The sequence below is a fragment of the Camelina sativa genome, chromosome 3 (assembly GCF_030686135.1).
Source record: "Camelina sativa cultivar CO46 ecotype springtype chromosome 3, ASM3068613v1".
Taxonomy (NCBI): Eukaryota; Viridiplantae; Streptophyta; class Magnoliopsida; order Brassicales; family Brassicaceae; genus Camelina; species Camelina sativa.
This window is the reverse complement of record NC_141882.1, coordinates 30,182,559-30,195,640: the sequence shown is the minus strand read 5'-3', so window position 1 is coordinate 30,195,640 and position 13,082 is coordinate 30,182,559. Positions and strand designations below refer to the sequence as shown.

At 37.1% G+C, this 13,082-nt stretch overlaps 3 protein-coding genes across 4 annotated transcripts; 2 read left to right on the top strand and 1 right to left on the bottom strand.

Annotated features, from left to right (window-relative positions):
• Positions 1–1,556: 1,556 nt before the first annotated feature.
• LOC104778331 (polyubiquitin-like) lies at positions 1,557–1,932 on the top strand. The gene has a single exon (XM_019243980.2). The coding sequence runs from the start codon at positions 1,557–1,559 to the stop codon at positions 1,929–1,931; it is 375 nt and encodes a 124-aa protein (XP_019099525.2). The 3' UTR covers position 1,932.
• A 652-nt stretch (positions 1,933–2,584) lies between these two features.
• Positions 2,585–4,439, bottom strand: LOC104778330 (GDSL esterase/lipase 1). Of its 2 annotated transcripts, none has more exons than XM_087507100.1 (5): positions 3,955–4,439; positions 3,738–3,865; positions 3,405–3,638; positions 3,066–3,321; positions 2,585–2,992 (listed from the first exon to the last, which is right to left on the bottom strand). In XM_087507100.1, exons 1-5 carry the CDS (start codon positions 4,220–4,222, stop codon positions 2,748–2,750), a joined length of 1,131 nt encoding a protein of 376 aa, XP_087363226.1. In that variant the 5' UTR covers positions 4,223–4,439; the 3' UTR covers positions 2,585–2,747. The 2 variants fall into 2 exon arrangements, with proteins under 2 accessions (XP_087363226.1, XP_087363227.1); XM_087507101.1 differs by having other exon boundaries at positions 2,585–2,984.
• A 1,009-nt stretch (positions 4,440–5,448) lies between these two features.
• LOC147947892 (polyubiquitin-like) lies at positions 5,449–6,296 on the top strand. Its single transcript, XM_087507102.1, has one exon. The coding sequence runs from the start codon at positions 5,562–5,564 to the stop codon at positions 6,063–6,065; it is 504 nt and encodes a 167-aa protein (XP_087363228.1). The 5' UTR covers positions 5,449–5,561; the 3' UTR covers positions 6,066–6,296.
• The last annotated feature ends 6,786 nt before the right edge of the window (positions 6,297–13,082 follow it).

The following is a 13,082-nucleotide window of genomic DNA, read 5'->3' as shown; positions in this document are numbered from 1 at the left end:
GAGGTCCTCTAGCCCCTTGGATCCTCTGGATGATATGGATGGCTCGAAACAAACTGATTTTCAATAAGGAACGCATAAGGGCGGAGGAAGCGACTGTAATTGCTATAATCAGGGCAAAGGAATGGCAATCAGCGCAATTGGAAAAACTAAAATCAATTGTGCTCCCAACTCCATCCCCAGTAAATCAGGTATAACAAAATGAGACTTGATACCTGTTTTGTAGACGCATCGTGGATCTCTAAACCGAAAGCGGGACTCGGATGGGTCTTCACGGATCAGCACGAACAGATCTTACAACAAGGCTCAGATCTGGCCACACACGTCTCCTCCCCTTTGATGGCCGAAGCGTTAGCAACTCTAACTGCGGTTGAAGTTGCAATTGCTTCGTGTCTCACTCACCTCTCGATCGCCTCAGACTCTCAAACGTTAGTCAAGGCTTTGAATTTGAAGCTCCACTCGAAAGACTTTCACGGGATTCTCCATGATATCCTAGATCTATCCAATCGTTTCTCTAGTTGTAATTTTCGTTTTATTCCTAGAACCCAGAACCAGATTACAGATGAACTAGCAAAGAGAGCTTTTTCTATGTCTCTACCTTGTATGTGAACCGTGGAAAGTCTAATACAAGTTTCTGGTTGTCCAAAAAAAAAAAAATGTGATTATGTAACATAGTCGCCAAAAAACATGACGATTTGGATTAAATGATAAGTACGGTTTAAGAAACTAAATTACAGTAAACATTTTCTAAAACATTGGTTAAACTTAAGGCTAATAATGACTGATATAAAAATGAGTATTATTCTGTGATCTAAAAGTCAATGTTTTACGTAATTTAATAAGTACCGAAAATAGATATTTCCATCGAAATTAATCATTTGTCTCTTTTAATTTGTATGTAGAATACACCGGTGTTAAAAAAGAATACTTATTTACGTACGTTGCTTTCCAACTTGCAGAAAAAATATTAGGCAAAAGCATACTAATAATTGATGAACTAATTATTCATTAAAACTTCCCCTTTTTTTTCACTGATGACTGACGAAAAATAAAAAATTACTAATGGCAAAATTGGAAATCGTAAAAAAGAAACGAAAAGGCAATTACGTTTTTAGTTTTTACAAATCACAACGATTCATGTCATAGGAAATTGTAATTCAAATAAACGGTCAATATAACAAACTATTATGGGAAATTATAAATGAAAGCAAATTGTTAACTCTCCAGTCTCCAAAGCTTTTTATACTATTATTTTATCAAACACTCTCTATTTTCTAGAAATTTTTTTTGTATCACAAAGATTGATTTTCTATAATATTTTACTAATTAATGCTAAGAAATTGTAGTTTTCAAGAATCATCAATTGAGAATATAAATTTTAATGAATTACTATTAGTTGATAGTAATAAAAATATATTTTTATAAATAAAAATGCATTTATACCTAAACATTCAATGTTTTTCTTAATTTGTGTGAAACTCTCAAAAAATCATCTATTTTGATAAAGAGAGAGTATAAAATAAAATCCCAAAAAAAGACAGACACGAGAAAGTGTTGCAATGCAGATCTCGCTTACTACGGTGAAGGGAAAGAACATAAACCTTGAAGTGGAGGATAGCTCGGACATCATCGACCTCAAGATCCATGGACCTACACGTCAATTGGTTCTTGGCCTTGGTCTGGATCCTGGTCCGGGTGCAGTCATGCGGATTTTTGTATCGACTATAAAGGAGAAAACATTCATCCTAGAGGTTAAAGGGTCCGATACCATTAAAAATGTCAAGACCATGATCCATGATCAAGGAGGACCCCCAGTGGACCAGCTGAATCTGAACTTTCATGGCACGAAGCTTGAAAACAGTCGCACCATAGCTGACTACAACATCAGACCCCACGCGAACCTTGTCATTATGCAGAGTGGTTGTATTTGCTGAATGTCTTCCTTTATATTCTCTAAAGGCTATCTGTTCTAGCTACTTGGCGTTTTGTTTTAAACACAATAAGATGTTTTAAGCTTTCGTTTTTGGTAATTTTCCCTGACTTGATCACAACTCACAAGGAAATGTAGTTGAAATATTTTGAATGATCTTCTTTTTAGGTATCACTTTAGAATTTAGATCAGTTGATATCTATATATTACCATAAGCTTAAAAATAGATTATCAGAAGGATTAAAGAGAATAGGACTAATTAGCTCCGGAAAAAAAATTAAACAAATTTACCAATTTAAATATATAAAAAAATGAAAATGAATATCTTATTAGGGTCAAAAGAAGGAATTATATAAGAGACGTTGGACCACTAACAAAAATATATGCAAAATCACATATGGGTTTATCATTTGTGTTACCTTTCTTTTGAATAGACCAAACTGTTAAAGAATAGCAGTAAATTTTACATAACTTGCTGCGTGAAAGATTGAGTTGAAGAAAAAAAAAAATGAGCCTTCAGATCTAAGGCTGATTAATTGAACTAATTGTAATCTAGACTTTATATCTTCTGATTTGTGTTACATGATAAACCCATGATTTACCTTCCTATGCATGTTCCTTGCGGTCTAGTAATTGTGATTGTAGTTGAAATTCTTCTTTTGAGCAGATTGTTTATATTATTGCAAACACTTATCAATTCTTTGTATTTATAAACAACACAAAGAACATGACTAATAGTAGCTAGGACTATACAAGATAGTAACCTCGTCTTTTATTTTAATAGCTAGGACCTATATTTGTATGTATACATCGACAAAATCTACTTCAATTCAAACAGGGTTTTGAGATTATAAGGTCCGGTAACATTTGACGGTCCACTCCAAATAAGCTCTGCGATCTGTCGATGAGCCTTCTCTGTCAAATGAAATGAATCGAAAAACAAGTAATCCGTAACGTTTTCACATAACTCGTAGCCTTGTGCTGGTCCCAAAACTCGGCCGCCACACGTATTGATTCCCCTTAATGGTCCAGTCCCACAACATGCCTTCTTCCCTTCCTTAAACCCTTCCAACCAAAACAAATTAAACACAAATTAGAAATCTTACATAATTACATGTAATAACCATATAAGTTTTACCGTATTTTGAAGGATTGTTGATTCTTTCGGATAAAGAAGCGTGATAATCGTGAAGGGCGTATCTGAATCCGGATAGTTCGTGCTCCAACTGCCTTAAAACATTAGGAAACTTCTTGTTATGCAGATTCATCAACTCGGTGAGTGGCTTGAAACAAGATCCTATCTTTGTTCGGTCTATAATCAATGAGGCTGGTGCACAATCATACGCTCCCAAATTCAAGAATCCAAACTTTCTTCCTCCAATTTTATACACTTCCTAAGGACACAGAAACACGTTCTCTCATTTCAACCAAAAAAAAAAAAATCTTTTGAGAATAATTTCGATATACTTTTATTTACCTTGATTGCAATGGTTATGTTACCAATAACTAAACCGGAGTAATTCTCTTTGGAATTGGATTGGGAAGTTGAAGAATTTGCAAAAAGGGACGGATAAATATAGTCGTTGGCTCCAATATGAAATAGATAAACTGCTCTTGAGAAAATCCTCTTAGCCTCTGACTCTCCTAACTCAGATCTCAACCTCTTTTCAACGTTCTTGAAGTTATTTAACTGTGTCTCCAAATTAATCACCTTGAACAGTGAAACAAATTAGAAAAAAAAAAAAGAATTTCACCGTTTTATTATAGATATGTAATAACTCGTGCTAACCGATAAAATATATAACTTTACCATTCCGGGAAAGGTTCCGACCAAAGCTCCGGCACCACCTGAAGCAAAATTTACCCCATAGGTAAATTGGTTATTACCGTTACTTGGTTGTAGATTTGGCGGGATCAACGGTAACCAAGCGTACTCCGCTGCCATGTAAGTAGAAAAAACTGTTAAACAATAAGTAATTAATGAGAAGACAGTGTAATTATAGAATCGAACACTTTATAATTGTTACCGAGAAAATCAGGAATCAAACGTCCGTCGGAGATTCTTCCGGTGGGATTTTTGAATGTTGTTTGGCCGTACGGCCAGAGATTAGCTCGGAATCTTGAGAAAGTATCGATGTAGTTATTATTTCCGGCATCGAACAGAGAATCTCCAAACACGAACAACGCGGCTTGGTTCGTTACAAGATTGTTGCTGTCTTTGCAGATGATCGACCCGATCGATAGGATCGTTGCGTAAACGAATAAGAAGACCGAAACTAATCTTGAGCTTTTCATGTTGAAATGTTGTGTTCTTGGTGTTATCGTAAATGATATGTGTTGTTTATATATATAAATGCTCTGTTTTGTTTATAGATCATAGGTGATCGCTGTAGATAATGTGTTGTTTACTTTCAGATTTTTGGTTAGTTTTTCTTAATTCATGTAGTCAAACTGTTTTACACTTTGAATTTTCGAATTCAAAATGTGGTTTATTATTAATTAGTGAAGGTGTGAAAGTTGACGAAGATAGCCTCACGATTTATATAATCCATCTGTGTCTACCTGCTCATTTTTATATAAGACCGACTAGTCAAAATATTCATTTCAAATTGTTATGGAAATCATAATAATATATTGCATCTACTTCATCAGGGTGTATAAAATTCTATCATCACGCCTTGTTGAAAGTTTAGCATATATATAACTGAAAAATGACACATCATGTGCGACGTGGAAGAAAGTTACGTACAGGACTAGGAGGAAGCGTTTTCTTGTGGATCAATCTAGTGGATAAGTAATAATCAAACATTGCAACTTTTTTTTATTTATTTATATGGAAAATATTATTTTGACCCTGATAGATATATTCTGGAAAAAATAGTGCAGCAGTTTTATCAACAAGATAAGGTGGCGTATATTGTAAAAGAAAAGAAGATAGTTCATAACAGTTGATGCGCCAAAACAAATCTAGAATTGATAATGGAAGAAATGGTTGTTCATGTGTTGGAAAGATGGAGAAATTAAGTCTTTTAAAAAAAACCATTGATTAAGAAATTACAGTAATTGAACTTTACTAGATGTTTATTGACCCATAGAAAGACTAAATTTGTAATACCATGTAAAGGAAACCAAAGAGTCACGCACTACTTGGTCTTCACAACGGTCGATTTACAGCCGAGTCAAGACGGCGTTTCAAAAAGCCGTCAGATTAGTAAATGACTCAAGTATGGGAAATTGTAAACAAATAAATTCCTACAAAGGTCCTTTTTTAAAAATGTATTAGGAAAGTTGTATCTTGCAGACCAAGTAATATGGACCATAAAGTCCATTAATGAAGTGAAGTCCAACCCAAAGAATATTCTAAATCTTGATATTACTTATTGTACAAGCTATTTTTTTATGTGTTTAGGAAAGTTTACATTATACAGTATTAACAATATGTCAAAGCTAATCACTATATATATATATGCCTTAATCATCTTATGAAAGAGAACTCAATAAAATTATTCTATTTCTATTATATTTGACAAAATCCTAAGACATTCGGAGTATAAGAGTTGGATCTGCTTTGATCTCTCATATTTCGATATTGTTTAGCAGCATTTTTCAAATTCACTAGAGTACGTGTGGTAGAATGCGGATCTTTATCAAGACTGTCAATGGGAAAACAACGATCAAAGTTGAGGACGTCGATAGCTCCAAACCCATCGACCTCAACATCGACGAAGAACTGAGCCGTCGAAATACTCCATCGAACGTTCGTCATGGCAAAGTCGTGCAGCGTTTTGAAAAAACTCGGGATGGAAAAACAACGATGTACTTAGAGGTCGATAGCTCCAAAACAATCGACCTCAAGATTGACGAAAAGCGGACCCGTCGAAATAATGGACCGGACCTTCGTCGTCATGGTGAAGGCATGCATATTTTTGTTAAGACATTGTCAGGAAAGATCATAGACTTAGAGGTGGAACACTCTGAAACTATTGATAATATCAAGGCCAAGATCCAGGATAAAGAAGGCATTCCACCGGACTTACAGAAGCTAATCTTTGCCGGGAGGCAGCTTGAAGATGGTCGCATTTTAGCGGATTACAATATCCAGAAGCAGTCGACCATTTACTTGGTACTCCGTCTCTAAAACTTGGCGGCTAATTTGGAGTTTTATATTCATATTTCTATTTTCTTGGTAGTAAAGTCAGTGTTTTAATAAATTCAAGATGTTTTGTTATTGTTTTTGCTTAATTTCTCTCTTTATAAATAAATTAATCAGTAGTCGTTGGATCTTTCTGTGTTTATGCGTCACTGACTCACTTCCATTGTTTGTTTTGCGACTGGTTAAAAATAATGGTTAGGATTTTTATTGCCTTTATTTTCATTTGCATGGTCATAGAAGCAGACCCGTAGAACCGACGTCGATGATCTTTTCTTCTCGCCATGAAGACAACTAATTATCTTTACCATTTTCGGGCACTTACGTTTCAAAAACTTTGGCAATCTATCGGATGAGATTAATGTGGACTTTCAACTCAAAACCAATTAGTATTTGATAGATTCTAACCCATTATATATTATTTAAGTTCCATCACATCTTCCAATGTGAGATCTTTCTCCATATGCCATCTCGAGATAATGGCTTCAGCCATTAATTTCAACAGAATCCATCATGTTAATTTAGAGTTTGTTGTGGGCTTCCAACTCAAAAACCAATTGGCAACAAGTGGATTGGTCCTTATCCTTTATATAATATTTAAGTCCCTTTACATTTTCCAATGTGAGATATTTCTCCGCACACCCCCTTGAGATAGTGGCTCTTCTAGCCATTAATCTTGACAGAATCCATCATGCCCCCTCGAGATAATACTCTTTTTTTAGCTATCTCGGTAGAATTGTGTCTTCCTTTGGACCATTAATTATTGGGATAATCAGACCTCTTTCCAGGTCGGAATAATTAACGGGTCAATGTGTGTAGAATATGATAGTATGTTAAATTAGAGTTTGATGTGGACTTCCAACTCAAAATTAATTGCCAATGAGTGGATTGGCCTATCCATTATATATTATTTAAGTTTCATCACATTTTCAATGTAGAATCTTTCTCCACATATATCCCCTATATATTAAAAAAGAAGCACTCTGGAGAAAAAGCTGACGTGTCGTTGCCAGAGAGCTCCGTAGCCAATTTATTATTCACCCTTAGTATTCCATAAAATTACATAAAACTATCATTGTTGTATATATATATATATATTTTGTTAACTGCAATTTCTATTCAATTTATTTCTATACACAATATTTTGCTCCTATAATAAAATTCTAAAATTGATAAATATTATTCAAAAAATGATAAATATTACTCCCTACATATTTTCAAAATTAAATTAATTTCATTATGTATTGTAATATAATAATATAGCTATATTATGAGATGTAAAAAAAAAAATATATATATATATATATAGATATATATATTTAAAATCATATTTCAGAAATAGAAATAATGTTATCTTTCTAATAGTTTTATAAAACTCTAATGGTGAAAAAATTGAAGATCATTTGAAACTGGCTCAATGTTTATTCTTTTGCTAAAAACAATAACTATAGTTGCCCAAAAGAACATATGATCACTAATTGAAATGATTGGATAACTATGTAGTTAAACATTATATATAAATATGTAATTATAGTGTTTTTACAGAAATTTTATATTTTAAAAAAATCAGTCCAATAAAAATGAAAACAAGTAATAATATTATACTCATAGCTGAGATACATAGGGATCTAATGACCGATTATATAAGGGATCTAATGACCAATTATAGCCTTCCCCCTCACGAAACAATTTTGTAATTTTATTTCTCTATCAATTACAGACACATATATTACTTAAAAAACTAATAATATCCAAATTAATAGAACTCTCCTTAATAAAATATCTTATGGTATCTCCTATATAATACATTTTCTATCACATTTTATTATTTGCCCTTCTCTTACTATATTATTTACATTAAATTGTCATTAGTATAACTAAGGAATATTTCATTCAATAATTGAAGGAAATCTATACTATTAATTGGGCAATACACATAACGGTTTAAAAAAAAAATCATATCAAATATCCATGTTGCCAAACTGACCCAATTTACATAGGAAGAAGAAGAAAAAAAGATTAAACAACATATTTATTATATTTCAGGAAATCGTTCAAATTAGTTCTATAATAATCAGGTTATGAGAATTTTGTGTGAGTATATTCATGTATAACAAAATACGGGACGAAAATTTTGGGAACAAGAATTCAAGCAGAACATATGCGAACATACTATTTACTCATGTGAATTACGAGGAATAGGGTTTTTCAGGTCAAAAAAAATAAATGTTGCAATTAAACATATTAGACGGGTTTGATCAGTTGACAATTATATTTTTTTAAATATTATGCAAAAATAAATCCGCACGTACGTGCGGATTATGAACCTAGTTACTATTAAGGAGTAATCAGTGGATTATGATTTCATTAGAATCTCTACTTATGTAAACTATATATTCTCAATAACTCTCTCTAATACCCTAGTCCTTCTGTATAATCTGTATATATATCTTCTCATTGTGAATCAATAAGATTATCTTTCGACATTACTTTCATATGGTATAAGAGCAGGTTTAGAACCTAAATTTTTGTTTTCTCTTGATTTTCCTTTTTCCTTCTTCTCTCTTCTCTACGCTATTGTACTTATGTCTTCAGCCTTCTCTCCCACAATGACCGATACCATCACCATCAATAACCAAACACTGCTTCACATAAACATGACCAATGTCACCAAACTCTCTCCACTTAATTATCTCATGTGGAAGCTTCAGGTTCACGCTCTGGTGGATGGCTATGGTCTTGCCGGTTACCTTGATGGTTCTGGTCAGATCCCTTCCGCCACTGTTACCACCGAAGGTGTCGTTTCTGAAAATCCAGACTATGTCAACTGGAAACGTCAGGATAAACTGATTTATAGTGCTCTCTTGGGCTCTATATCTCTTGCAGTGCAACCAATCCTCTCCCGCACCACCACCTCCTGCGAGATTTGGAGCACTCTTGCCGGCACATACGACAAACCCAGTCGTGGCCATGTTCAACAGATCCGAGATCAGTTGAAGGCATGGACCAAAGGTAATCGTACTATTGACGAGTACCTTCAGGGGCTTACTACACGGTTCGATATTTTGGCTAATCTTGGCAAACCAATGGACCATGATGAACAAATTGAGCTGATTCTTGAGGGTCTTCCTGAAGAATATCGTCCCATTATTGATCAAGTTGAGGGAAGAGATACTTCTCCCACCATCGCTTATGTTCATGAGAGGCTATTGAATCGGGAGGCGAAGCTTCTATCAAAGTTTGTTGTCACTTTGCTCCCCGTCACCGCAAACGTGGCTACTCATCGCAACAATACCAACAACAACAACAACAATCGTGGCGGTCACTACAACAAATCTCGCTTCAGCAACACCGGATCACAGACTTCCTTTTCTCAACAATCTAATCATCGGTCTGACAACCGTCCGTTTCGTCCTTACCTCGGTAAATGTCAATTTTCCAGAATCATCCCTCGGTCTCTGGTTCTCAGTCCAAGACTCCATGGCAGCCACGAGCCAATCTTGCGGTTGGGTCCTCCTTTAATCCTGATGATTGGATGCTAGACAGTGGTGCTACGCATCATATCACTTCCGATTTGTGTAACCTGTCTCTACATCAGCCCTACTCCGGTGATGATACCGTTATCATTGGTGATGGCTCAGGTTTGCAAATCACACATATGGGTTCAGCTACCCTCTCTTCCCCAACAAGTGCTCTTGATTTACATCATGTTTTATGTGTTCCAAACATTCACAAAAATCTGGTATCGGTTTACCGCCTCAGCAATTCTAACAATGTATCAGTCACATTCTTTCCTGCTTCCTTTCAGGTGAAGGATCTACTCACGGGGGGCCTATTGCTCCAAGGCAGGACTAAGGATGGCTTGTATGAGTGGCCAGTGACAAGATCTCAAGTTACTGCTCTATATGCATCTCCCACTTCGAAAACAACTCTTGCTTTTTGGCATGCTCGCCTTGGTCATCCCTCCTCTGCTATTTTAAACACTATTGTTACCAAATTTTCTTTACCTCTTTCCACTTCATCTTCACAGTATTTGTCTTGCTCAGATTGTTTGCTTAATAAAACACACAAGCTACCTTTTGCTAAGTCCACTATTACATCTACACAACCACTTCAATATCTCTTTTCTGATGTGTGGACCTCTCCTATCATCTCAACAACAAACTATAAATATTATGTTATTTTTGTTGACCACTACACTCGCTACACCTGGTTATATCCCCTAAAACGAAAATCTGATGTGAAAGAAACCTTCGTTACATTCAAAGCACTTGTGGAAAAATATTTTGGCTTACCAATCAAGACTCTATACTCGGATAATGGTGGAGAGTATCTTGCACTTCACAACTATCTTGCTACAATGGGCATTTCTCACTACACGACTCCTCCGCATACACCGGAACACAACAGTTTGTCTGAATGCAAGCATCGACATGTTGTGGAGACAGGTCTTGCGTTGTTGTCTCATGCATCGATTCCCACGACGTATTGGCCTTATGCGTTTTCTACTGCAATTTATCTCATTAATCGGCTTCCCACTCCAGTTTTGTCTTATCAATCACTGTATCAGAAGCTCTTCAATGTGGTTCCCAATTATGACAAGCTACGGGTCTTCGGCTGTGCCTGCTTCCCTTGGCTACGGCCATATGCTGCACATAAACTCGATGCTCGATCCAAACCATGTGTGCTACTAGGGTACTCTTCTTCTCAGAGTGGCTATCTCTGCTTGGACAAGGTCAGTGGTCGGGTGTATATATCGAGACATGTTCAATTTCTCGAAACAGAGTTTCCGTTTGCCACGACACAATCTCCGACACCACCATTGTCGACATCGAGCTTCTCACCGTCACTGGTCACTCCTCTACAAGCTTCTGTGTCCTCATTACCCCTAGGTCAGATCCTTCACTCACCGCCGTTGACGGACTCCGCGATACAGGTACGCTCTCAACCCTCCTCGTCCTCCACTTCTTCTCCTTTTTTGTCTGAGCCCACTGCTCCACCTCAAAATAGGCCGCAACCCACGGCCCAGACTATTAACCCAAACACTATTCTGGTCCACCATAATAACCTCCATAACCAAACAGCCCAAATTGATCCCAATACAACCGATACCCGAGTCCAAATTCGATCAACACATCCAAATTCACCAACAAATACAGCTGACCCTGCATCTTCTCCCTCTCGTGGTGACTCGGCACCGTCAAATTCATCGCCACATCCGACATCATCCACGCCACCGGCATTGTCGTTGTCACCGGCTTCGTCGCCACAGCCAACTCCGACTCCGTCGTCATCCTCCTCGCCTTCCCTGGTCCCATCGCCTCGCTCTTCATCTCCTTCGGTTGTACCTCCGACTCTGATTCCACCTCAGCAGTTACAGGCTCATGCGCCAGTGCCTCCACCGGTCAATCGACCTCACATGTCTACACGTGCTAAGAAGGGTATCACTAAACCCAACCGTAAATATTCTTTTGCTGCCCATCTTGCTTTCTCTACACCTCGGACCACACATCAGGCTCTCCAGGATAAGCGGTGGAGACAAGCTGTGACGGAGGAGATAAATGCTCAGCTCTGCAATCAGACTTGGGAATTGGTTCCGAAGCCTACACATCCGATCACAATTGTGGGTTGTCGTTGGGTTTTTACCACAAAGTATAACTCCGACGGTTCAATAAGTCAATACAAGGCTCGTCTGGTGGCTAAGGGGTACAATCAGCGTTCAGGTATTGATTATGACGAAACCTTTAGTCCTGTTGTCAAGTCAACCACAATCCGAGTAGTACTAAGTGTGGCTGTTCCTAGAGACTGGCCCATAAGATGTCAACAATGCCTTTCTTTAGGGCACTCTAACTGATGAGGTCTACATGTCTCAACCACCGGGGTTCGTTGATGCGGATCCCCCAGATTATGTGTGTCGCCTGAAGAAAGCAATCTACGGTCTTAAACAAGCATCGAGGGCTTGGTACATGGAGTTAAAGAATTATTTGCTTGTTATGGGGTTTGTAAATTCGGTGGTTGATACATCTCTTTTCATTCTTCGTCGTGGCAGTTCTATTGTGTACATGCTAGTGTATGTTGATGACATCCTAGTCACTGGAAATGACAAACCTTTACTTCGTCAAACACTCGACAGCTTGGCCACAAGATTTTCAGTTAAAGATCATGAAGACTTATCCTACTTTTTGGGTATTGAAGCATGTCGTGATGAAACGGGGTTACATTTGACACAAAAGAAGTACATTTCGGATCTTCTGACTAAAACAAACATGTTGTTGTCGAAACCTGTCAACAAACCGATGGCAACTACACCGAAGTTATCTCTTCACACGGGTACTAAGCTCTCTGATCCCGCTGAGTTTCGTAGTGTTGTCGGTAGTCTTCAGTATTTAGCTTTTACTCGTCCTGATATTTCCTACTCAGTCAATCGGTTGTCCCAGTATATGCATAATCCTATCGATGAGCATTGGAAAGCGGTAAAAAGGGTCTTGCGCTACTTAAATGGTACTTCCTCCCATGGTATCACACTGCGACGTCAAACTTCAACCAATCTACATGCCTATTCAGATGCAGACTGGGGTGGTGACTCTGATGATCTTGTGTCTACAAACGCTTATGTTGTCTATTTGGGATATAATCCCATCTCTTGGTATTCAAAGAAACAACGTGGTGTTTCATGATCTTCGACTGAAGCAGAGTATAGAGCGGTTGCCAATGCTTCCTCCGAAATAATTTGGATTTGCTCCTTACTTATTGAACTTGGTATTCACCTTCCTGCAGCTCCTACTATCTATTGTGACAATGTTGGTGCAACATACTTATGTGCGAATCCAGTTTTTCACTCTCGCATGAAGCACATCGCTTTGGATTACCATTTTATTCGATAACAAGTTCAAACTGGTGCATTAAGAGTTGTTCATGTCTCCACGAAAGATCAGCTAGCTGATGCGTTGATCAAACCCCTATCTCGACAGCAATTCACTATTCTCTCTTCCATGATTGGAGTTT